At 47.8% G+C, this 26,734-nt stretch overlaps 1 protein-coding gene across 1 annotated transcript in view; it reads right to left on the reverse strand.

The window, feature by feature from the left end:
- Positions 1-73: 73 nt before the first annotated feature.
- Positions 74-26,734, reverse strand: part of LOC102240832 (dihydropyrimidinase-related protein 2) — a gene marked incomplete at its 3' end in the record, with an annotated part of 74,998 nt that continues 48,337 nt past the window's right edge. Inside the window, exons 5-7 of the mRNA XM_014533615.1 lie at positions 3,865-4,029; positions 694-755; positions 74-207 (exon numbers count right to left, since the gene is read on the reverse strand). Coding sequence (XP_014389101.1) covers positions 74-207; positions 694-755; positions 3,865-4,029 — 361 coding nt within the window. The remainder of the gene's footprint in view (positions 208-693; positions 756-3,864; positions 4,030-26,734) is intronic.

A 26,734-nucleotide genomic window follows, 5' to 3' on the forward strand; every position in this document is an offset into this window, starting at 1 on the left:
AGGATGGCTCCATCAGGTCCCCTGCTTCTCCTCCTGGGGCTGAGCTACAGACGTCATCGCTTCTCAAGCCCACCTCTCGCCCTGGGGCTCATGCAGAAAGAAATGACGGAGAGGAAGGCACAGTACCTCCGCAATGATGTCGCCGTTCTCTGCGTGGACTTGGGCGATGGCACCAATGTCCCGGATCACGCTCAGGACTTCATAGATCTGAGGAAGGAGTTGGGGTCAGAGACAGGGACCTCCAGCTTCCTGTTCACCAGCACAACCCTGTCCCCGACAGCCACAGGGGCCAGAAACAGCACCCATCTCCTCGGGGCTTCTACAAGCTGGTGTGTTTACAGACCCGGAGGGCCATGCTTCTGGCCGCGTGTGGCAGAGCGGAACCTCCAGTAATTAGCAGAGGCAGAGTAACCGAACAGGATGTGAACTGGGAGTAAGAAGCTCAGAGATGAGGCCAGGCTCTGCGCACACCCTCAGCCACGTGGCCCCTGGGCGTGCTGACTGCAGAGCCGATAGAACACAGTCCTGGTTCACATCCTCCCTAAAGGTGAAGTTAGAGCCAGGACTTGATCCACCAGCCATTTCCCCTGAAGCTAAGGGATGTGCATACACTCGAGGCAGCTTTCAAGACCACAGCCGTGGCCAAATGTACCGAATGCCAGTGAACTGCTCAGAAAAGCCCACGTTTCTTACCTGGGAATCCGTCAGCTGGAAGCGATCTTTGAAAGCCATGTACACGAGGAAGGAATTTACCCCTGGAGGACAGACAAAATAAACAGACAAAATGCATAAGTATAACAGGCCATCCAAATAATCTGGAAGGGAATAAAAAAGTTACAATATTATGTGTATGTGTATATATACAGTGTAGGCAAAAGTAGGTTCACAGTGGTGGGTATGGAAAAAGACATACAGGATATGATTATTACATTATTACAATAGCTTGTTAACTCTATGTATGCTGTACTCACAACTGGAAAACTACTTTTGCCACTCCACCCCCTGCACCCCCCACCTCATGCAGAGAGAAAGAGAGACAGATGGAGACACAGAGAGAATGATAATGCAAATGAGGCAAAATATAAACAACTGGTAAACCTGGGAATAAGGTGGGAAAGTTCTTTTTAGTATTCTTACAAATTTTCTCTAAGTTTAAAACTCTACCAAAATTAAAAGTTGCTGTTATTTGTACACCCATACACACAGCAGCATTATTCCAATACCAACGAGTGAAGAAACCCAAGTGTCCACTGACAGATGAATGGATAAACACAATGTGGCACAGCCATCTCATGGACTATTACTCAGGCTCAAGCGGGATAGTAAGAAGCTAGGACAACTCCTTGGCAAGTAAAGTGGGGACACTGACACACAGCTGAACAAACTGGCCGAGCAATTCCGAGCAGATACAGAAGGTCACTTTCTAAAGACAACACCTAGGTCTTAGTTGTATGTCAGCTCCAGGCCCAGAAAAGCAGCAAAACCAGGTGGGTGACACCAGGACCAGCTGCAATGACTAATGACCCCTGTCCTGGCACTGGCCAACCAGTGGAGGCCAGGACAGAGCACACCTGGAAAAGCTGATGAATATTTTATTGAGATCTTCCCCTAAGATCTGCCCTAAACCCTCAAAACAAAGGAGCCAGCCCGCCCCCTGGGAGTACCTTCCTCCTCCACCTCCCCACAGGCGTGCATCTCCTAAACTCTAAGAGTCCCCAAGAGATTTGCAACCAGGGGAGCAATGGGCAGTGGCAGCTCATCCCGGGTTAACCCCCTGAACCTGTCCCCAAGGCCCCCTTTTCTGTGGCTGCAGTGAGCTGATTGCAGCCCCACCTCAGCTCATTTCTTTCCTGTAACATTTTTAGAGAATCGAAGCAGCCCCGCATAGGCTCCCTCCTGTTGCTTCTTCTATTCTAAACCTTTCCTTGTTTCACTGTCCCCAGAGTTAATAAACATACTCTCACAATCACCTGGAGTCCTGTTGTGAAATCTTTTTTGCACAAAGTCAAGAACCCACACACTACCAGCGCCTGAGGCAGACCCGGTCTGGGCCGGTCCCTTTTCCGGTGACATTCTGACACATGCCACAAACATGGATCAACCCTGAGGGTATTATGCTCAGTCACAAAAAGACAAATACTGCAGGATTCCACTTAATGTCAAATTCATAGAGACAGGAAGTAGAATGGCAGAAAATGGGGGTTGCCAAGGGCTGGGGGGAGGGAGAATTGGGAATTATTGTTTAATGAGGACAGAGTTTCCATTTGGAAAGGTAAAAAGTTCCAGGGGAGGGTAGTGGGGATGGTTGCTCAACAATGTAAATGTACTTAATGCCACAAACAGTACATTTACCATGGTTAAGGTGGTAAATTTTATGTTACGCTGTGTTTTACCGCAATTAAAAGTTAATAAGTTTTCCCAACTGTTGTGACTTTAACAAGGCAATGAAATAGAAGACCTTATTGGTGAAGATCTATAATAAAAGTCTTTTCTGTGGTAAACAGACTGCCCTCCATGCTGACTTTAAGAAAAGGTCCTTGAGTGTGACAAGCATATGTTGCAGTTCTCATCCTGGTATTTTAGAGTTCTTGCCTCCCTAGTGCGAGTACAGATATCCCTGCCCAGATGGTAAACAACTGTATTGACAACCTCACAGCCTTGGAGCTTAACCCAGGGGTGCTGGCGACAGTGCTGTGAGCTGCCTAAATTCAAGGCTCAGGACATCTCAGCCCTCCTCTGTTGCCAGGCAACAGTTGTTATGGTAACTCTCTTGGTTGAGTTAGACTGGATTCATTTATAAGTATCAAAAGTTAAATCTTGGCATTCTCAAAAGTGAGAAAGATCAAGGGTTAGCTACTTCCTTTTATGCTGGGCCTTCATAGTAGAAAGAATCTTAGGATATCTAGTACAAAACCCTCCTGTGAGAGTTTTTTTTTTAAATTGAGATTCAGAAAATTTAAGTGATTTGCCCAAGGTCACACAGCTAATTTGTGGAAGAGCAAAGCAATAAACCCAAGATTCTAGATTTCCATTTTGAGCTTCTTCTACCATACCTCTGGATATCGGTAGGGCATCCAAGAGGATGTCTAGCAGTTTCCCTCCTGCTATTTTATTCACAGCTCATGGAACTTCTGAGCTTAGAAATCTCCAAACCCGAAAGCAATAGGTTCTTCCCCAACAGTTAAGATCCAATGAGGTCTACATGTGACCCAGGAGTCGAATCTAGTCTACAGCCAAGTTTAAGGGGTCCCTGTAAGACTATATAATTTGGCAACACCACCCAAAACCCCAAGCTTCCTGTGGATAACAGGGTCCCAGGGGCATTTTGAGGTAGTCAAGATCCCTCCAGCCTCCCTGGAAATCTTTCAGAACCCCATCCTTGGAATCCTGCTCCCCAAAATAGTCTTAGGGATCAACAGACCCCTCAGGTTGTCCCACAGCCTCCTCACCCTCAAGTCTGTCCTGGTTCTTCCGGATTTGCAGGAAGAAGCTGCTCAAGTCCTCTACCCCAGGTCCCAGGCACTCTCCTGCGACTGCTCAGAATCCTCACTGGCTCATCACTCACGTAGCCTCAACTCCCCAACCTGGCTTGGGCACATGGTTCCCTCAAACCAATAACATGCAAGCAGTTGTTACATAAGCGCAGGTCCCTGGAATAAGGCTCAGGTTCTCATATCAACGAAAGCTTCTTTGGCTGCCCTGGGTTTGGCCACCTCCAATCAGCATGAGCTGCAGCCAAAGCCCTGTCTCCTCAGAGGCACGGGGTGAGGCCCAAAAGGGATCTATTAAGTACCATTCACAGGGCTTGTCTCCACAGGGCTGTGCCAGTTCATGACCTGAGGGTGCTGGGTCAACACAACCTACCATGATCCTTCACCAGGGCCTCCATCTCCTCTTGGATGCCCTTGTGCCACTCGGTGATGTCCACGTGCAGAGAGTAGTCACAGCAGGACTTGCTGTCGGCCCATTCCCTCCACTGGTCGAAGGCAGCCAGCAGGCTTGTCCCAGGCTCTGGCACGACATGGTCAACTAGAAAAGAACAGATATTTGTCATCAACAAAAGCCTCCAGGGCCACAGGCCAACAGCTGTTTTCCCATGTCAACCCTGAACAAGCCTTCTTGGTTTCAAAGTCGAGATGGTGATCTCTACAATCAGCTTCTAAGAACCCACTTAAACCAGTTGACTACCCAAGAGGGAGAAAGCAGAAACTTGGCATGGCATGGTCAGTCCAGTGAAACCACGCATGAACTGCCCAGATCTGATTTCCCAGCTCAAAGCCCCTGAAAGGACACACCTTGGGCACATTTCTTGGACAATGAGTCATTATGGACAATGGCAGTGTCAAATGGCCAGCCCGAGCTGCCAAACCCTTCCTTGTGTTAATAGCTGCTTGTGAGATGCCCCCACCAGACAGCAAGGCACTTGAAGTTGCTGGACCCCAGCCACACAGACAGAGCCTTTTAAAAGATCCCCAGCATATCCACTCTCTCATCACCACTCGTATTTCTGCAGCATAATACCACTTTGTAAATTAAGGGAGAGCTTTCATCATAAGAGTTCAAAGTGTTTTAAAACTGTGGTCATTGTTATATTATTATTGAGCTCAGCTGATATGGAGACAGAGGACTCTGGAGTCAAGCTGACCTGAGGTTTTGGGTAAGCTACTTAACCTCCACTACCCCAGGTTTCTGTGCGGGTTTAAAATGGGGGTATTGCGTACCATACACATTTGCTGTGAAGATTAATTGAGACAGCGTATCAACCTTAAGTCACTCCCCTATTTAAATCTGCCAATGGCTTCCTCTTGCTCAGCGGTTCTCAATCTGTGGGTCGCGACTCCTTTGGGGGTCGAACGACCCTTTCACAGGGGTCGCCTAAGACCATCGGAAAACACATATATAATTACATATTGTTTTTGTGATTAATCACTATGCTTTATGTTCAATTTGAAACAATGAAATTGGGGATCACCACAACATGAGGAACTGTATTAAAGGGTCGTGGCATTAGGAAGGTTGAGAACCACTGCTCTTGCTCTTCAGATAAAGACTAAAGTCCCCAATCAGGTCTGCATGCTCCTGCCCAGCTCGGCCCATGACTGCCTCCCCCACATCGTCTTGGAGCATCGCCCCTTCCCACACTGTTCTCACTTCCTAAAATATCAGCTGCTCCCTTCTGCCATGGGGCCCTTGCACATGTTGTGTTTCCTAGGTGTTGGAGAGCTTTCACCCAGTTAACACGGCAACAGGAAGTTTACCAGATCTATTATTCCTCATCTTCCACACAGACACACTAAATTTCAAAATGAAATGACTTGTCCAAGGTCAAATCAAACTTGTGCAGTAAAGAAGATAAAGCCCAGGACTCTTGACGCCCTTAAGCAATGAATCATTCTTCTAAATAAAATATCACATTTTCTACACCCAGGTAAGCAGTTCTCAGCTAAGGAAATGCCAGCCCAAGCAATGCTAGTGAGCTCATATTTCTGAAATGGATCAAATCTTGCAGATGCTGCTAAATTGGAATCAACTAAGCTTGGCTCTGTATGTCTCAAAAATGTGGGCAGCCTGGGACGGGGGCAGGCTGGAGGGGTCAATGGTGGGAAAAGGGGGACAAAGGTAATACTTTCAACCATAAAGAACTATAAAAAAATGTGGGCATCTAAGCTGAATTTTCTTTTGACAATATTTACTTTTTATAAGTAGTAGTATATGCAATTAAATGGGTACATACATAGCTGGTACTGTAATGCAATGATATCTAATGAAAGCAATGAGGATGTGTGCACTTCTAATACAATCGTTCCATCTGTAAAATGCTAACAGAAACCCTGACAAAACAATTCCAGTATCTGTTCTTGTGTTTCCCTGCTTGGGAAGGAGGGCGGTGAGCAGTTTGGACAGAATCTCCCTAGTCACGCCCCACACCCCTGGCTTGATCTCTATCCTTCCTCCAAATCACTCTTCCTAAGCAGCCAGAAGGCTCCTAAACCTTTCCTCAGGTCCTATCATCCCCTGATTAAATCCTTCAGAAACTGGCCACCATCTTCAGAGTAAACATTCAAGCTCCTCCCTGGGCCCTGTGCATCCAGTCCCGGCTCATCCCCCCACCCCCACCCCTCCCTTCTGTCTGCCACCTGCCCCCGGCTCTCCACCATCAGGTCAACCCAGCTGTTTTTTAGCCCCTGACCAGTTCAACCCCTCCCAAGCTCCAGGCCTTTGCGCAATCAGTACTCTCTCCGGAAATCCATTCCCTTGCTCTTTAGTCAGGCATCTCCTCCTCCTCATGGGGCTAAATGTCACCATCCCAGGGCTGCATCCCATTTGCAGGCATTTCTGTATCAGTTTCCATAACTTACTATCTCACTGCCCCCACGAGGTTCCACACGCATCACAGCAGGGAATACGTGCTTGGATACAGTAAGTGCTCAACAAATGTTTTCAGCAAATGAAGGACTGTTCCCCCCGCGACCCTGCAAGACCAGTCAAACACAGAAGGAAGTGTTCTCCTGGGAACACATCCGGATTTTCCTGTTCAACCTCAAGAGTGTGTAAGAACATCCTCAAACTCCAGGGTATATGAAAGCTATCTTGAGAGCTTATTAAAGCACAGGTCCCTGGCCATCACCCCAGGGTTTCAGGTTCTGTGGGTCTGGGCTGGGACCTGAGAATGTGCATCTTTAATAAGCTCCCTGGGAGCTAACGAGTCTGCCTCCGACCACCTGAACATCATTAAGGGGAGGTGGTTTCCCATTTACTTCTCCTGCACCTCTATTCACTTGTGCCCGTTTTACTGCACACAGCAGCATTATCCCTTACAAACACAGCGCGGTTCCCTGGCTGTCATACTGTGGCTTCCCTCCATGTCCACAAACACTCCTGTAGTTGTGAACCCCTGAAAACTCAGGACAGATAAAGCTGAGGGCTTCAGGGGAATAAACACATTTCCTCCGGGAGCTCATGACACTCAAGAAATGTGTCCACGAAAAGCTCCCACATGTTTTCCCACAGTTCTCCTTCCGTAGAAGCTCTCCTGGGAAGAGCTGGCCCGGGAATGGGGCAGAAGGTCATGCTCACTTCCGGAGGGAGCAGATCCCCATTGCCTTCCCTCGGGTGACTTCTAGGCTATCTGTCCCTATGAGCGCGGCTTCTGCCTTGCAGCTGACTCCTCCCACTCCTGTAAGACACGAGGGAAAGCTCGCCAGCCCAGCCTCCTCCCCCCACCCCCCACCCAGCCCCCAGCAGTGAACAGAACACGGACTTGGGTTCAATGGGCCCAGTTCAATTCGGGTTCTTGCTGCAGCACTCTCCTGCTGCACACGTCGTCTCTGGGAACTCTCTTTCTTCGTATATAAAGCATGGGCATGAAGCCACCTGGTGTGCAGGGCAGCAAGAAGTAAACGCACCTGACAAACGGCTGCCACCGTTTTCATGCCCCGGGTGAGCAATGGGAAACGCCACTGAGGTGTCTGCAGCGAGCCCCGAATCGGGTTTATGAGGGAGCCATCAACCTGCCCCAGGGCCGTGGCCTGAATTCAGGCGTGACAACCAGTGTGCAGAAGTGCTTTTATCTAGAAGACACCAGCTATTTCCAAAGGACTGTGATTACTTCTCTTAAAACTGTCAAAAGACCCTAAATTCCTAACAGCTTTATTGAGATATAACTCCCACACTATACAATTCACCCATTTACACGGAACCATTCAATGGTGTTCAGTCTAGTCACAGAGTTGTGCAACCATCACCACCATCTATTTGTAGAGCATCACCCACAAAAGGGGAATTACCCAAAGAGGAAGCCCCGACCCATGAGCAGTCCTCCCTGGGCCCTCCTGGCCCTGCCAGTCCCGGCTGCAGGCAACCACTGATTTGCTTTCTGACTATAGATTTGCCTGTTCAGGAAATTTCCTACAAATGGAATCATACAAGATGTGGTCTTTTGTGTCTGGCTCCCCTCACTTAGCATCATGTTTTCAAGGTCTGTCCATGTTGTAGCGTGTGTCAGCATTTCATTCCTTTCTATTGCCTTGAATGGTCCTGGAATCCTATTTTCTGTTTACTGGATATTGCAAGGTGTTAGACACGGGAGCAAACAGGCGATGCTCCCCTGGAATTTGTGGCATTTAAAGAACCCTGGCTTCTTACAACTTTTGTTTTGAGGTAATTGTAGATACGCATGCAGTTGTAGGAAATGATACAGTGAGATCCTCAGACCCTGCACCCAGGGTCCCCCAGGGGTAACATCCTGCCCGACTTTAGAACAATATCACAACCAGGAGGTCGACAAGACCCTAAGTTTTTAAAAGGCCAGCAAAGCAGTTGGTATATCTGGTCAGCTCTCAAGGGGCCCTTTTTACTTAAAACATAGATGCTAAAAAGTCATCACCACTGTCCCTGTTGTGGAATTGCAGTGGCTGAGTGGGAACCACATTCTGTGGGAACGTCTGCTGTGGGGTTAAGTATGTGGGGTGGGAAAGAAGGGGAAGCCTCACACAGTCACACACAGGGCTGTTCTAGGAACTCCTGTAAGTCAGCACACATACCTCCCTTGCTCCCTGGGCATTCACTCTGTCAGAAGTGCCCATGTCCTGTCTCCCGTTCCAGAATCACCACTGCCTCATTCTGTAGTCCCCCGCTTACCAGCAGCCTCTCCCCTTTCATCTTAGATAAATGAACAGATCTGAATTCAGAGCAAACCATCAAGGAGATGGCAACACACACCACCGCTGGCTTATCTGTGGCCCTCCCACGCTGGCATCTATTCAGCAAAATGCCGGTGACCCATTCAACAGGGAAGGGCTTTGTTGGTGCGAGATAAGAGCCCTGGGGAGCCCGGCCTGCCAGTTGGGATAACATGGTTTTGTTCTGGAAAAAGGCAGGAAAGGAACAGAAAGCACCTGTCCCTGGGAATATGCAGAGAACCTGCAGGAGAGGTGGGTTCAGATGTGCGAGTGTCTGGCCAGTTCTGCCACTTACTCATTGTGTGGCTTTGGACAAGATGTTCAACCTCAGTGGCCTTCAGATTCCTCATCTGTAAAAGGGGGCTAATACTAGTACCTCGGCCACAGGATTGCAGCGAGGTGAAATGAGTTAGTATGGGAGCTACTTAGGAGAATGCCTGCTACAGGACGTGTTCAACAGACACCAGCAAGAAGACACAGTCACACCCTTTATGCGGGAGCCGCCATGCATGCACCTGCATGAAGAAAGCATCCAGGTGCCTCTACAGCACAGGCTGGCGGGGATCGCTCCTGCCTGGCGCAAACACAGCTGACCCTTGAGCAACGCGGGTTTGAACTGCGCAGGTCCACTTATACATGGATTTTTTCATCAAACACAAAGTATTTTCTCTTCCTTATGATCATCTTAACATTTTCTTTTCTTTAGTTTCACTGTAAGAATTACATTATATAATACATATAATATGCAAAATGTGTGTTAATCAACTGTTTATGTTACTTCCAATCAACATTAGGCTATTAGTAGTTAAGTTCTGGGGGAGTCCAAAGTTATCCTTGGATTTTTTTACTACAAGGGGGGTCAGCACCCCTAACCTCTGTGTTGTTCAGAGTCGACTGTATATTGCTTCTCCCACAGCACAGAGGAGCGCTTTCCAAAGAGCTGGACTATCCAGAACGTTTGTGCCTGATTTTCTCATCTACAGCATGACTGACTGTTCATGGTGCCCGGCGAAGCCCTGGGAGCACAGCCATCCCATCCAGACTCACGGTGGCCGGCCTAAAACCCCAGCCCTGCTCAACCAATGGATGTCTGTCTCTGTCTCTCTCTTTCTCTCCTCATCCCTCCCTTCCATTCTCTCTAGAAATCAATGGGGGGATGGGAGAGGGAAGCCAGTCCAACCGAATGCTGGCGAGGGGCCCGGCTGCCTTAGGGTAACACTAGCCGCAGAAAGAGTGGCCAACTTTAACCTAAAGGAAATTCGTGTACTTCCAAGATGGGAATGATGCTCAAAATAATTAACATGTATCGAACACTTCTATGTGTCTGGTGCTTTTCCGAGCATCTCCCATGGTTTATCTCCTTTCATCTTTAGACCCGTCTCCTGATGTCAGAGCCGGGGTTGGCCCCAGTTTTCAGTTGAAGCAGCTGAGGGATGTGAGATGAAGTAACCTGCTCACGTTACTTAAAGCACCCCCGGCAGAGAGCCCGACAGACAGAAGCTGTGCAACATTCCCGCCACCCGTGCCTCGGCCAAGGCAGGCCCTGGGGGAACTGTGGAAGGTGGTCCCTAATGTGTCCTTAGCCGGTGCCACCGCTGGGGCAGAGGTGGGCTGTGGCTGCAGAGCCCCTTCTCTTACCACCTGCTCTAGAGACGGGGAGGGGCGCTGAGTAGCGAAATGCAGCCTCATCCCTTTACTGTTTATAATTACAGCAAGTGGTTCAACAATTCAATAAACAGAGAGGAAAACCGTGCAATTAGCCTAATTGTCCAGGCATAGCAACACGTGCTTCTAACTGCTCAAACCTGGAGGCACTTGAGTAATCGCTTATTTCTCCTTCCCAAACGTTCTCTAATGTAATCTTGCTTTTAAGACAAACGATATATTCATGTAAACCAAGTAGAGCCGAAAGCAACTGTTCCGCCTCCAGCAATCGCTGCTGGAATCATTAAGCCAGAATCTGGCAGGAATAGGGCTGAGGCAAGGCCCAGTAAAATGTGTATAAACCAAACAAACAAACAAACGCTTAGGTGGTCTGATGAGCAGCCAGCTTTGGAGGAAACAAAGAGTAAAAGATATAAGCCGTGCCCTTAAAATATTTAAAATCTAGTTGGGGAAAATACATTAAAAGGTAACATAGGAAGTGATTCTGCTTGATCCTTGGGCTCTGCCCTCTTCCCAGCCGATCCTTCCTCCCAAAGCCTAGGAGGAGCTGAATGCTGTCAATGCCCCAAGTTCTTGCCTCCCATTTGACTCTTTAATTTTTTTTTTTATTGATTTCAGAGAGGAAGGGAGAAGGAGAGAGAGATAGAAACATCAATGATGAGAGAGAATCATTGATCGGCTGCCTCCTGCACACCCCCTATTGGGGATTGAGCCCGCAACCCAAGCACGTGCCCTTGACTGGAATCGAACCGGGGACCCTTCAGTCCACAGGCCGAGGCTCTATCCACTGAGCCAAACCAGCTAGGGCTCCCATTGCCTCTTGGCCCACTACAGCCTTGCCCCACAACGTGCTCCTGGTTCATCCCATCCCTGTCCCGCACCCCCGACCGCCTTCCACAGCCACGGGGTAACCCCGCTGCATCACAGCCTCTCCCATCCACACAGCCTCTGAAGTCTGCTCCGCCTCTCTGAGTGCTCCCTGGCTTCTCTCCCCCCAACAACCACCCCCATTTTCAATGCTGGTGTCCCCTGGAGCTCTGTCCAACCTCCTTAGCTTCCACTCACCGTTCTGACATTTACTCAAAAGGTGCTGAGCTGGGGATCTGAACCGTGGAACAGCAGGTCCTCCTATGGCTGGCCCAGCTGGGGCTCCTTTCTGCCTGCTCTTGCCTCACCTCCTCTCATTCCTCCAGCCACATCCTCTCTCTTCCCTCCTAATCTCTTCCCCATTCCTCTCTGCTTCCCGCACTCTTCCTCAATGCGTCTTGGGCTCAACACTCACCAGCTGCTGGGTTCGGGGGCTGGAGCCCTCTTCAATCTCAGGCAAATCTCTGTGACAAGCAGCTGGAAGCAGGTGGGACCCACAGGCTGCAGCACTGTCAGGGTTGGCTCCTGCCGCAGGAAGGAAGCTGCCCATCCAGAAGCTGGGCCCGGGCACCTGGGGCTGCCCACACCTGCAGTCCACGCCCCCTGCCCCTGACTCCCTGGGCCTGCTGGAACGAGGTTCCCCATTTGTTGCTGGCAGAAGACTCTGGGGTTCCAGAAGCCAGGGCCAGAGACTGAGGGTGGGGAAGGACAGGTAGGGACGAGCAGAGAGAAGACTTCGAACCCAGTGCTATTTCTGATCTGAAGGTGACCTTGGAAAGCCATCTTCAGCTCTTCATTCCATTTTCACAATTTAGTACAGGCATAACCAGAGCTCCCCCTTTAGGCAAATATATCCACCCACCCAGAAGTATTTTTCAATCAGAATGGAATGATTGATTGAACCATGTTATAATTTCACACCACTGTTTGCATTTATTTGATAGCAACAGATAGCAACAATATCAACCTCACTTCGATATAGCTTTTTAGGGGGTCATAAAGGCCTATCACGTGCCTTATCTCATTTGCTGCTTAAACTAGGTAGCCAGGATGGGTTCACAATGCTCCTGTCACAGATGAGGAAACCGGGGCCCCGAGACTCGCCTGAAGTCATGCACGCACTCACCAACAGGTGAACCAAACCTGCTTTGTTTATAGCCTTTCCTAACCACCACCTTCTTGACTCACCTCAACCTTCCACACCTAAGCCTTTTCCTATCCTCAAAAACATATGCAGGATCACTTAAGTGAACAGCTAATGAACTTACCCAATGGACAGAGGGGGAATAGCCAATGAGAGTCAGTGAAAGTTAATTTGGGCACCAGATACAGAGCTTGTCAAAATGTCAGCAGCTCATAAAACCCTTTTCTTTGAGGCTTGGGGAAGCTTGCACATGGCCGGCTTGCATGCAAGATCAAAGGCCAGGCTAATGAAATCTGTGTGTGGTGATGAAGGGTCGTTTATAATGTGTAAATCCTAAGAGTGACAAACCAAACACCGAGCAGAAAGAAATCCTCCCCTTGACTCATCAAAAACAGCCGTGGAGAGACCAGAAGAGCAGAGCCCATCTGTAAGCAGCGTGGGGTCGACCTTCCCAGGAAGGGGCCCACCAGTCAAGGGTGGGCATGGGGAGGGAGGGCATGGGGAGGGAGGGCCCAAATTGACCCACTTCGCCAGAACCAGCTTTACATGAAAATCAGCCTCCCAGGCAGGACCTAGTACTGGCTCTCCACTCTACTGAGGATGGATGGGCATGGACACCCTCAGGAGAGGTTCCATCACACCGCCAGTGGCAGGAGCACTGTTAAAGCACCGGACGTGCTTAAAGGACTTCAACTGTCTGTGCACAATGATGTGCTAACTGCGCATGAGTCGTACTTACTGATAGAAGCAAGCCTGGCAGACTCTACTTAAAGAGGTGGTTTAGTGGCTAGAGCAGTGATGGTGAACCTTTTGAGCTCGGCATGTCAGCGTTTTGAAAAACCCTAACTTAACTCTGGTGCTGTGTCACATATAGAAATTTTTTGATATTTGCAACCATAGTAAAACAAAGACTTATATTTTTGATATTTATTTTATATATTTAAATGCCATTTAACAAAGAAAAATCAACCAAAAAAATGAGTTCGCGTGTCACCTATAACACGCGTGTCATAGGTTCGCCATCACTGGGCTAGTCAGGTTCACACCCAGGGACCCTAAAAACTGTTCTGTCTTTTTGCTGATGAGGAATCTGATTCCCGGGCAAGTTACAAGAGTTGCAAAAAGACACAGAATGAGATGTGGCATTATCAGAATTAATCCAAGGTCTGAATCCCAAATCTGTACTATTTCCTTTACTTTTATTATTATTTTTTAAATCTTTATTGGTAAAAGTATTACATATGTCCCCTTGACACCTCATTTTGCCAAGTTAGAGTATAAACTTGGCCCTTTCTAGCCTCCACCCCAGACGCCCAGGCCCTCACCACTCTATTGTCTGTGTCCATGGCTTCTGCATATATGCCTACAAGTTCTTTGGCTGATCCCCTCCCTCCGCCCACCCTATCCTGCCTTCCCTCTGAGGTTCGACAGTCTGTTTCATGATTCTCTGTCTCTGGATCTATTTTGTTCTTCAGTTTATTTTTTTCATTAGATTCCACATATGAGTGAGATCATGTGATACCTATCTTTCTCTGACTGGCTTATTTTGTTTAGCATAATGCTCTCCAGGCCCATCCATGCTGTTGCAAATGACAAGAGTTCTTTCTGTTTTACAGCTGCATAGTATTCCATTGTGTAGATGTACCACAGCATTTTCATCCACTCTTCTGCTGATGGGCACTTGGGCTGTTTCCAAATCTTAGCTAATATTATCTATAATCCTGTCATCCTACCAATAACTATTAATCTTCCATATTTATCATGTGCATATTTTTATGTGGGTGTAATCACAGGGCATACTCACTTTTAATTGTGGCTTTTTTGTTAAGATCACGTTGTCTTAGAGTCTTCATAATTCAATTTTTATATAAGATATTCTTAGGGAAATCTATTATAACTTTCCTAACCATTACCCGACATTGAACCTATAGGCTACTTCCTATTTTCCTCTGTTATACAAAATGTTCTTATGAACATCATCACACAAATAGCTTCCCCCGTTTTAACTGGATTTCTTTGGAACAGATCCTAGAATGGGATTCCCAGATGAGCTATGGCTCTTAATACAGATGATCACGTTGTATCCAAGTGTCACCACTTCATGCTGCTCCCAGCAACGCACTGGGATGTCACCCCGGCCACTGCTGCTATTTTTATTTTATTTGCTTACTATTTAAGGGGTTAGAAAACAAAGCCCTGCCTGGCCAGCATAGCTCAGTGGTTGAGCGTCAACCTATAAACTAGGAGGTCACGGTTCAATTCCAGGTATGGGCACATAACAGGGTTGTGGGCTCGATTCCCAGTGTGGTGCAGGAGGCAGCCGATCAATGATTCTCTCTCATCATTGATGTTTCCATCTCTCTCTCCCTCTCCCTTCCTCTCTGAAATCAATAAAAATGTATTTAAAAACACACACACAAAAAAAAAACAAAGCCCTTTCACTGGACTAGGCTATCTCTGTTTCAGATAAATGGCCACCTTCCAAGACCAAATAGAGGACTGAGTAAGCCCCGAGACATCAGATCCACAGCTATACAAAGAAGCTACTGACGATTGAGCAGAAACATAATTAAATGGCTACATCCAACATTTCAGTTCTAACCCTGCTCATCAGCCTTCTCCCAGCTTTGTCCACTGGAGCCTTAAGATGACTCCTACCGAGGCCACCTTGTTAGGTGGACAAGATGTAGGCAAGGCAGGACCGACGTGTAGAGAGCCCAGGCCCCTGGGCCCCAGGCATAGAGAGAGAGACTCTGCACTGTGTCTCAGTTCTATGTATATTCACTTAAGAGGAAGTGCCCACCCGGCCAGTGTGGCTCAGTGGTTAGGAGGCTGACTGGAGAGTGTATGTGTGTGCATGTATGTGTGTACATGTATATGCAGGCACATGTGTGTGCCTGTGCACGTGTGTATATGCATGTGTGCACGTGTGTGTGCCTGTGAGTGCAATGGGAGTGAAGGAGGTGAGCTCATGCTCTACCTCCTGTGGCTGCAAGCTGCTTTAAGGAAATGGAGTCTGCCATATAATCAAGTTCAGATTGAACCAAGTACAGAAGGACCACAGGAAAGTAATGAGCAACAGGGAACAACCGAACGGGACTCCACATGGGGCCAGGTCAGACTCAGCTCTGCGAGCTCCGCCTGGAAAGGGGGCAGCAGCCGGCTGTGCAGGGCCAACACAAGGCAGCTGGGAAACACGTGAGCAATGACACTTCCTCTGTTTGTCTCGGCTTTTGGTTGCCCGGGACTACCAGCCCACAGATTCGGTGCAGGCCTGCCAAAAGCAAGAGGTTACAGGGCTGTGTGGAATATCACACAAAAATAAGTCACCCCACATGCTTTCCCGTGCAAAGACTGTCTCGCTCGTTTTCCTTCCTGATGGTTCCTTGTTGGGAAGGGAATCCGGTGATAAACTCAAGGACTTGCAGCTTCCTAATTAGAGACTGACAGAAACATATGTACTTACATCCATAATGTGTAGAACTATGTCAAAACTGTTCCAGCCAAAGCCCCAAGGTCATTATCAACAACAGGAAGAACAAGGAACAAATAAATGAAACAGGGTCGTGTTTCCATTCCTACTGAAGTAGATAAACAAACCCTATGACCCGATGACAATAACCCTTCTGTGGAAACATGGACTGAAATAGAAGAGATGATGTTTACCTGCTATATTTCAGGACATCGTCTATGGACACACACCAATCCTATAACAAAGAGCGCCTACTTCACGTGGCCTGCAGGGGCTAACCCTGCCCAGCCTGGTTCTGTCAGCTCCACCTACTGCAGTCAATTCATCCGCCAACTCCTGCATCTTTGACAGGTCCTGCCAGACCACCTCAGCCTATTTCGACCAACCCAGCCCAACCAGCTTGGACCAACCCTGCCCGGCCCACAGTGTCCCTCAGCCTGACGCTTCTAGGCCTGTGCCCTACAAAACATCAACTTGCACTTCTTTCCAGAGGGAGCCGGTTTGCACTGCTGTGAACGAGCCCCGGACCCTGCCCAAGCCTCAAAACCAGTATCTACTCAAAGATGTTGCCTGTCAACAAATTCCATGGAGGAAACCCAGTGTTTCTGGGCCAGTAATGTCAACACCATCACAAACGAGCAGAGGCCAGAGGGGGAGGCCGAGAAGAGGAAGGCTCAACTAGAGTGGGAGAATGCTGACAAATACAGCTCTTTGGGGAAAGTGCAATACCTCGTTGAGGGGGGAAAAGAAATGGAAATTTCTCGATACTATGGCTATGCACAATAAGAGATGCTAGGAGTGTTGGTGCCACTCTGGATACCTCCTGTTTTCCCATAGACAGATAGATATAAATTTTTCTATTGTGATATAGTTTAAACCTTAATAAAATTGAATAAATAAATGTAATAGAATTAGTAGATGAATAATAAAAAAGCCTTTTGAGTTTTGTTTTTTTTTCTGGGGGGGGGGGGGAGGGGGGGGAAGAACTAACATGTACACAGGACTCGCCAGCCACCCTTGTACAGGAATGGCTCTGGCTCTTAAATGCCCTGCTCAGGTTTTGCATGGACGTACGGAAGATACCGGCTACTGGATTGGAGCTCAACCCAGAAGCAAAAGCATGAGGAGCCTGGTCCCTGTTCTGTTTATTCCCATGTTAACAATTCTCCTTGCATAGCCTCCAAGTAAAGCCGAGCAGGAAAGGAAGAGCTGGTGAAGTCATTGTTGACGGGAATCTATCGAGAGCCAACATAATTGGAACCTGGACTGAATTCAAAACCACAGCACAGCATCGCCGGAGCCTGAACCACGGCCATGGTACCGCACGTGCTCCCACCTCAGCTGAGGCCTAACTGCTCACCGGGGCACTCTTCACCCCAGAGGATTAAAGAGCCAAAGCCAATGCGTCTGGACAATAGGATGAAGCCCGACCAGGGACCAGCTGCTCAGGGAGCCTTGGTTTACTCTCCGACTGTGTGGACAGTGAAGAGTTCAGGTCCCTGCAAGCACCAGCCGCGCCACTGCACATAAATTCAAGCGCTTCCTCACATTATGTTCTCTTCCTGCCCTGGAATGACAGGGGTAAGAAATAGTAACCCAGATGCAAAGGAGTGCTCTACAGGGACTTTTTATAAAATTCCTTTTAGTGCAAAAATACTTAAATGCCAACAAAAAAACCTTGGAAAACCAGAAAAAATTCAATTTTTCATTATTCCATCACCCAAAGAAAAGTACTTTTAATATATTGATGTGTGTCTAACCAATCTTTTTCCTACCCACTTATTCATACACATATATATTCTTTACAAAAGTAGTAACATAATTTTATAGTATGTAAATTATACATCACTAACGCTTTTAAAAAGTATATTATCAAACTGGACATAGTGATCCTGGCCTGCTTTCTTCCATCATATATTGGAAATATGTTCATATTAATATTTTCCACTGTGGTTTTAAATGACTATACACTAATTTGTCCTAGAGATGGCCAAAATTTACTTAACCAATCACCTATTTTGGTCATGTAAGTTGTTCCTAATTTTTTTCTCATCATAAATAATGTCATGATGAACATCCTTAGAACTAAATGTTTGCACATTTATTATTCTGCATCAAGGGGTATGAATATTTTTTGCTTAGAAACTTTTAAAGCTCTTATTAGACATTATTTTACTATCTTCCTGAAAGGCCACACCAGTGTAAATAGCTACCAGCAGTTTATGAGCGTCCATTTCACTACAACCTAGCCAACACCTGTAGTATCATTCCTTTTAATATTTAAAAATTTAGTAGACAAAAACTTAGATCACTGTTATTTTAATTTGTATTTCTTTTACTACACATTAGTTAAATATTTTTTCATAAGTTTAATAGAATTATTTCTTCATACCCTTTACTTTTGATTAAAGCATTTACTTTTATCAAAATGTTATGATTTCATATTTTTTTAATATATTTTTATTTCAGAGAGGAAGAAAGAGGGAGAGAGAAACATGAATGATGAGAAAATCATTGATCAGCTGCCTCCTGCCCGCCCCACCCTGTGGATCGAGCCAGCAACCAGGGCATGTGCCCTGATTGGGAATTAAACCCTACCCTCCTGGTTCATAGGCTGATGCTCAACCACCGAGCCACACCAGCTGGGCTGATTTCATATTTTCCGTGCATCAGTTCTACTTACAGTAGCCTGTAAGTCCCCTGAGGACTGGGACCATGTCGGCAGTTCTAATGCTAGACCAGTACCTCACACGTGGCCTAGCAAATGTCAGCTGAGTGGACGAATGAAGGGATGAATGAACAGGCTTTTCTTAGCAGGGGAAACCACAGTGCTGATGAGCTTGGTTTAAACAGAGCAATAGGTGTGATGGCAGCGGGAAGTGCCCACAGCCTTTCTCCTCGCTGTCACCTCCATCAGCCGCAGCAACGCGCTCAGCCGTCAGCACCCTCAGTTCTCAGGCCTAGCAGTTGCCACCACTGAGTTTGTTACATCAGGAACATCCAGAAAGCAGGATGGAGTCACCTCCAAGTTCATGGACCAAAACCACGCTCCCACCTGGTGCCCCGGTGACAGAGGCCCAGCAACGTGCCCAGCAGGACAAGCACCAGCCAGGGGGCCAGATGACCAGGGTTTCCTGCCTCGTTTGGCCTCATTATTAGTTGGGTGGCCTTGGGCAAGTCACTTAGCCTTTCCATCCTGCAGTTTCCTCATGGGAAGCAGGGGATATTTCCGGCCCTATCTATTTTATAGGGAGGCCCCAGGAGAGAGCTATAAATGCAGTCTTCTTACTCTGGGCCATGAGGCGGGGGCAAGGCCACCGGAAGCAGGAAGACTGGCCTGGGAGATCCCCGCACTGGCCGAGCCACACCGCGCCTGGCAGGCTGCAGGCAGTGGGCTGGGGCAGAAGAGGGGCACGGAGCAAAGAGGCTGCAGGCCTCTGCCAACTTCCCTCCCTGGCCCAGGCCATCTACCTGCGCTCCCTGGGAGAAAGCAGAGCAAAGGGTGGTCATAAAAGATGGCAAAACAGGGCCACGTGGTGAGAGGGAGCAGCCAGTCTGGGAGGACGGAGTCAGTGTTCCAGCTAGCCAGGGAGAGGGCTCCAGGAGGTGGCAGTGAGGGAGGGCTGAGTCCCCTCCTCTGGGACGTCCCTGATTTCAATTCTTCTCTCACCACCAGGAACGTCCTACTTTTCACATCAGATGTCTCCATGCAGGATTAGGAAAATATACTCAAAACCAAATTCTCACATCATAGATCAAGATAAGTGTGGCTAAGAGTGAGTGTAAAACTGAACTGGCCTTAAAGTAGAGCCTAAAACCAAAACCATAATGATATCCTGACTCCCCCAGGATGGCTGTGATCAAACGACAGATGATAACAAGTGCTGGCGAGGACGTGGAGAGATTGGAGCCTTCAAACTCTGCTTGTGGGAACGTAAAACGGTGCAGCCACTGTGGAAACAGTCTGGCAGTTCCTCAAGAAGTAAAGAAGTATTACCCCAGAACCCAGAAATTCACTCCAAGAGAAATGAAGCAGAGGCGCATGTAAACACTTGTCCATGAATAAACATTATTGTTATTTTTTTAGTAATTTAATTCTTTTTTTAATCTTCACCCAAGGACATGTTTTTATTTATTTTAGAGAGAGGAAGAGGGAGAGAGAAACATCGATCAGTTGCCTCCTGTACACCCCAATTGGATCGAGCCAGCAACCAGGGCATTGAACCAACAACCCGGTATGTGCCCTGACTGGGAATCGAACCCGCAACCTTTTGGTGTATGGGATGATGCTCCATCTAACTGAGCCACACCAGCCAGGGCCAAATGAACATTAGTACAACATTATTCAGCCATAAAAATGAAGTGCTGCCCAGCCGGCATGGCTCAGCAGTTGAGCATTGACCTATGAACCAGGAGGTTATGGTTTGATTCCCAGTCAGGGCACATGTCCGGGTTGTGGGCTCAATCCCCAAAGTGGGACGTGCAAGAGGCAACCAATCAATGATTCTCTCTCATCACTGATGTTTCTATCTCTCTTTCCCTCTCCCTTTCTCTCTGAAATCAATAAAAAATATAACAACAAAAAAATGAAGTGCTGATACAGGCTACAATGGGCATGAGCCTTGAAAACATGGTGAACAAAAGAAGGCAGACATGAAAGGCACATGTCATGTGATTCCATTTATATGAAATGTCCAGAACAGGCAAATCCATGGAGGCTGAGAGTAGACTGGTATTTGGCAGGAGCTGGGAATGGGAAGTTGTGAATTGATATGGAGTTTCTTTTGGGGGCAGTAAAAATGTTCTGAAATTAAATAAAAGTAATGGTTGGTTGCACAATTCTATGACAATACTAAAAACCACTGAATTTAAAAGGGTGAATTTTATGCTATATAAATTATATATAAATTTTTAAATAAATTTTAGTTAATCTAGTTTGTGTAAGCTAACACAAAACAAATAAATGATGAATGAATGAAGCAAGCCTAAAATAATAAGGCTCTGTTACTCAGCATCTTTGTTTGATGAAATCCCTTAAACAAGCCACAAGAATAGGCTGTAAGAACGAAGAGAAGGAGGACAAGAAAGGGCCAAGCCCATACATGAAGAGGGAAACACATTTTCTGGTATAATACTGGATGGAAAACCTATCGATCACTATGAGGCCACCTCTAACCGTAAAGTCAAAAAAATTACCATTTCAGAGCTACGTTGACCATTTTAATTGTTTCCTGATGAAAGAAGGGTTAAAAAAAAAAGGGGTGTGTGATGAAATGAGAGGATTGGTGAGCTCAATAACACAAAACACATTTAGCCCTTCAAATTTCCAGTATCCGGGTATCATGATAAAAAGTTTTGACAGGCCAGCCAGTGTGGCTCAGTGGTTGAGTGTAGACCTATGAACCAGGAGGTCTCGGTTTGATCCTGGCTGGGACACATGGGGCTTGATCCCCAGAGGGGGCTTGTAGGAGGTGGCCGGTTGGTGATTCTCTCTCATCATTGATGTTTCTATCTCTCTCCTCCTCACCCTTCATATATATATATATATATTTTAAGTTTTGATGGTCAGGAGCAAAACTGGGCTGAAGGGCCTAACCCCTCACCACTATGTAGGTAACCTGTCCTACCCACCATCTCCCGAATCCTTATAGCAACCTTTTTGGGCAAGAAAGGCTGATCCAAACCCTTTCAACAATTGACAAAAGCAAGACAGAGACTGGGGCAACGTGCCTGAGGGAATGAGCAGCAGAATCCAGACCAGAATTAAGGTCCCGACTCCCAGCTCCATGAAGATGTGTCGTCAAGAAGTTCAGGCCTCAAATTCTTTCCGTTATACCTCATACTTCCCCTTGGATTATCTCCATAAAGGAAAAAACAATGTACAGAATAGCAAACCCAACTTCGAGAAACTGTTTGATGTTCCTCCCTGTCCCTGTGCCTCCTCAAAAAAATGCCATCTGCCTGAGGTGTTTCCTATGGGGAGCGGAGCCGGAGGAGCTCGATGAAGGACGAGACCCAGGCAGGGCCTCCGAGGCTGCCTGCGTGACGGCACGCAGCAGTCTGGCCCTGCGTGGAAGGCCGCTGGCCTCCCGGAAGAGAGATTAAGTCCAGTTGATGAATGCATGACATCAGTTACTCCTCTTGATTGCTCTCCAAATGCCCCCGGGGGGCAGGGGAAATTAGGTCACTAATGCAGTGCTTCCGCTGGGAGAACAGAGATACCCAACACAGCACCATCTTGGTGAGCATCTTCCCCCCGAGGCACAGCCCCCCGATTCGGGAAAGAGGGTCACTCTCTGATCACTTTCTCACTTGATATTCCAGAAAAAAATACTTTTAAATAAAAGTTGGACCTAAAGCTTTCCGTTTCTGAGGGGTGGATCTAAGCCCACCACCTGCTGGCCAACTCCAGGTACGGCTGCATCGGGATGTCTGTGAAGCACCTGGCAGGATGCAGGGCCCACAGCAGTACTCAGGAGCGCACTTCTTAATTGTTAGAAAGCAAACAGGGCCTGGCTGGGGTGGCTCAGTGGTTGAGCGTCGATCCATGAACCTGGAGGTCACAGTTTGATTCCCGGTCAGGGCACATGCCCAAGTTGTGGACTCAATCTTCTCGCGTGCAGGAGGCAGCTGATCGATGATTCTCTACCATCACTGATGTTTCTATCTCTCCCTCTCCCTTCTTCTCTTTAAAATCAATTTAAAAGGGGGGGGGGGGGCTCCTTTACCCTGTGATCTGTGGGTGCCACTGGCTGAGAGGTTGGGTCAGAATTTCAGGCCTAACTCTTGCAAGCTTCATGGCTTTAGACAAGTCACCTGGCTCCTCCGGGCTTCCCATTTCCTCGTGTATATGGCATGAGGAGAAGCCCACCTATCTTCAGGGTTGGCATGAGAATTAGACACAGTGTGTAGAGAGGGCTGGTGTGGCTCCCGAATCCCCAGTAAACGGTATCAACCACCTGCTCCCTCCAAATGACCCTTCTTCTAACCATCTCCTGTGCAGAGGATGGAGCCAGGCAGCTCCTGGCTATGATTCCTTGCAGGTCAGAGGAGGGGTCCAAAGAGCAGCCACTGGTCGGTCCCTTTCTGAGCTCATCAGAGGACCAGAGAATTCAACGCAAGCCCCTGAGATGAAGAATGATGTATAACTGGGTTTACCTGGGACAGTGCTGGCTTGCGTCATGGTCCTGAGGTAAAATTAGTAGTACCCATTTTCACTCTCAAACGTGCATCCATTTGGACAGTCCCTTAAATGCCCGCCCTGCTTACAGTGGTGTAAAATGACACTTTGAAAACATACCACCAATATTGGCACTCAGGTTTCATTTAAAGCTCTGAAACAAAAATTGCATTTCCTCCAAACGACTAAGTCCAGCCCCTCCCCCAGGCTCAGAGTGGCCCCGAGTCAACTCATAGGGCATAGTTTTCTACTCAACTACCTTCTTATCTTACCTATGGATGCGCTCTGCCTGCCTTTTATCCCCCATGGTTTGTGTAGCTAATGAACCAAGGCACAGACTAGATAAATAACAATAATAAGGCCTGCTTGCTGAATGAGAGAAGCAGGAGATGTGAACGGCAAAGAAAGGCAGCTGTCTGTCTCTGCCAGATGGGCAGTGTGGGCCAGGGACCAGGACTTTCATCTCCGAGGGGCCCCACACAGCCGCGCCACTGGATGCCATGCCACGCAAGAGGAGTGAGTCACTCCCCACGCCTGAGCAGAGACAGCCTGCATTCTGCCAGGACTGCCGCCATGCTTCTGAGCGTTGGGCCCTGCATGACTAAATGCTTCCTTAGCTGAAATACCCTCTGGGGAAGAATCTGTCACCAGTGCTGCCAGAGGACCGACCCCCAGCCGCGCACAGGAAGCTCGCGAGCTGCAGGCTGTGCACAGGGAAATGTCGGTGCAGGCTCAGCCAGGAACGCAGGCCTCTTTGATGAGACCACAATAAATCCACTAGGAGAAACAGAGGGGACCAGGCCTTCAACAGCACAGTAACAACCAACTATAACGTTGGTTTCATTTGAATTCCTCTTTTTGGCTGAAAATTCAAAGCTAGAAAGAGTTATTAACTTGATGAGCTGTTTCCTGGTGACACTTCTTTGCATCTGTGGGACCGGGTGTGTTGTCAAGAAATGTAGGCCCCCAAATTCTCCAGCAATTATTTGGAGAGGAAAATAAGTTAAAAGTAATTCATATATATGAAGCTTCTTATTCGGAGCTGCTTTTCCCGCTGTGTTCAAAACACAAACTCCGTGGCATGGGTTGGAGATGAAGCAAGCCTTGAACTCCCTTCCTAATCTCACAGTAAAGGGAAAAAGCCATCTGGAATCTGGCGTGTGACTGTATCCTTGGATCAGGAGAAACAAATGAAAGGGTGATAGACAGACAGATAGATATAGATATACAGATTAGATGATAGATATTAGATAGATGATACAAGTTTGGATATATAGCAGATTAGATAGCTAGATAGATAAGGTACATGATAAATTAGTAACATGATAGATTAGATGATAATTGAGAGATAGATGTTGATAGATAGATAGATAGATAGATAGACAGACAGATAGACTCACACAAGTACCAAAAGTATCACAATAATCATTTTTAAATAGTTTGGTACAGCCCTGGCCTGTTTGCTCAGTGGTTAGAGCATCGGCCCTCGGACAAAAGGGTTGAGGGTTCAATTCCCAGTCAAGGGCACGTACCTGGGTTGCAGGTTCCATCCCAGCCCCGGTGAGGGAACATGTGGGAGGCAACCAACCAATATATCTCTCTCACATCGATGTTTCTCTCTCTCTTCCCCCTTTCCTTCCACTCTCTCTAAAAATCAATGGAAAAGGGTGAGGATTAACAAAATAAATAGTTTTGTACAAACAACCTCACTCAACAAAATCCTAAGAAATTGTAATCTATCGTCTCCATTTTATAACGTGGAACTAGCCATCTAGAAATATATCAGATGGTCACACTCAAACAAAAAGTACTAGAAAGAAAAATTAAACGTAGACCTGATTCCTGGCGTGCTCCCACCCCGGCGGGTGGTGTTCCTTGCCATGGCACCTCTGAAGCATGTCCAGCCGCTTTCACCAGCTGGGAGAGACGCTGGGACAGGAGGTCTCCGTGGCTGCCTTCAGAGCCTAGGATTCTATGTTATTACCAGCTCTTTTGATTTTTCCCTCACAGGCTCCCCACAAGGAAGGATTCCAGCTCTGACCCATCATTAGAGGGAGATTAGGTCATAAACACTATTGATGCAACCTAAAGGCAGCAGGGTGTTCTCAGGGAAACCAGCTCAGCAGGTGGCCCACAGGGCTGGGGCAGCAGTCCCACTCCAGCTGCCTTCGCCTCCCCTCCCTCCCATCCCACCACCTGCCCTGTTCCTGCTCACCACCTCTCAGCCCACTAACGCCAAGTCTAACCAGTGTCCTAATTAGCCAAGTAAAACCTCAGGACACCGAAAACAGCAGCTGAGGGAGGAGGCCCTTTCGGTGACATTAGCCCTACCCACCCTGCTTCATAAGCTTCTGGGGGGCGGGCACCTGGCTACAGAGACCACCCCCCACATGAAGACAGTGTAATCCCCTGCCCTTCAAAGAGGACAGGACACGGCAGGGGCCCGAGGGCAGAGGTGTGCCACCGCTAGCTTGTAGAAAAGCTTGGCAGACGTCCACTCAATTTCAGCAGAAGTCCCGCTGCTAGAAGCACCTAGAACCCTGGCCCTAAATCCTGGCTGTCCCCTAGGAGCTTGAATCTCCGACGCCCAGGCCCACCCCAGAACAATGAAGTCACAAATTCTGGTCTCTGTTATTTTATGAAAATTCCCCAGGGGGTTCCAGTGTGCACTCGACATGGGTAACTACTGCCCTGGCTCATTGCAAAATCCCTCCTACCAGCTAGTCGGCCGCGGCCACAGAGACCCACCCCCGCCGCACCCTCTCTGTCATTAGGGGAACATTTAGTCACATTCAAAGAAAGCTGCCTCCCAAATGGGTTAACCAGAAAGAACTCTAATTTCTACTCACTGTGATGCCCCTATGTCATTACCATGGCAGTTAAGACGGACTAAAAGCAAGGAATTTGGGTAAATGGCTTCACCCAACAACAGCAGCAAGTCAGAAGCAGAGCCCTCAAAACCCAAAGAAATAAATAATCATTTTCCGGAGAAGAAACAGGGAGATGGTCTCAAAGAGGGGAAAAGGGAACGAAGGGGAGAGGGCCTCAAACGGAGTGGGGTGATTTGGGGCCGGAGCTACGCACAGTAGGTAGGAAAACTCCAGTGACTTGGCCACCCCTCCCCAGACAGTCATTTTTCCTTTAAAACACTGTGCACCATTAACTTTTTTAAAGGAAGAGTATTCACCTATTATGGGCTCTCGTGAAAATCAAAGCAAACCAATGCAAACCTAGGCAGGGGAACTGCAATGAGTGCTCTGTCCTGGTTCCTGTCTTGAACAGAAGGAAGTTCATTAAACAAAACCACGGAAAAGTTAGTGTGGCTGCTAGGAGCTCTCTTAAGTGACTGTGGGCATGTTCCTTCTTACTAAACACCCTTTTCCCCACTACTCTGCGTGGGAGCTGTGCAGGGCCCCTGCTCTGGGGGAGGTAGGCAGCGGGGCAGGCAGTGAGGGAATCCTTCCCCAGCCCTAGGATTCCCCAGAGGGGCTGTCAAGGGGGAGGACAGGAAGAAAGGGAGCAAGGATCAGGGCTCCCCCACAGCCCACCATGCCAGCCAGAGCAGCTCTGCTTCACTCAGTCTTACCTGCCGCTAGAGGGGTCCGGTACAAGTATCATATGAAAAAAAAGGTGCCCCAGAAAGCAGTGTAAAAGCTCTCAAGAACAGAAGGAGCAACGAGGACTCATTCAGCTGCCAGCAGGGACAGCTTCCACGTATGCCGGGG

The sequence above is a fragment of the Myotis brandtii genome, unplaced genomic scaffold, assembly GCF_000412655.1.
Source record: "Myotis brandtii unplaced genomic scaffold, ASM41265v1 scaffold990, whole genome shotgun sequence".
Taxonomy (NCBI): Eukaryota; Metazoa; Chordata; class Mammalia; order Chiroptera; family Vespertilionidae; genus Myotis; species Myotis brandtii.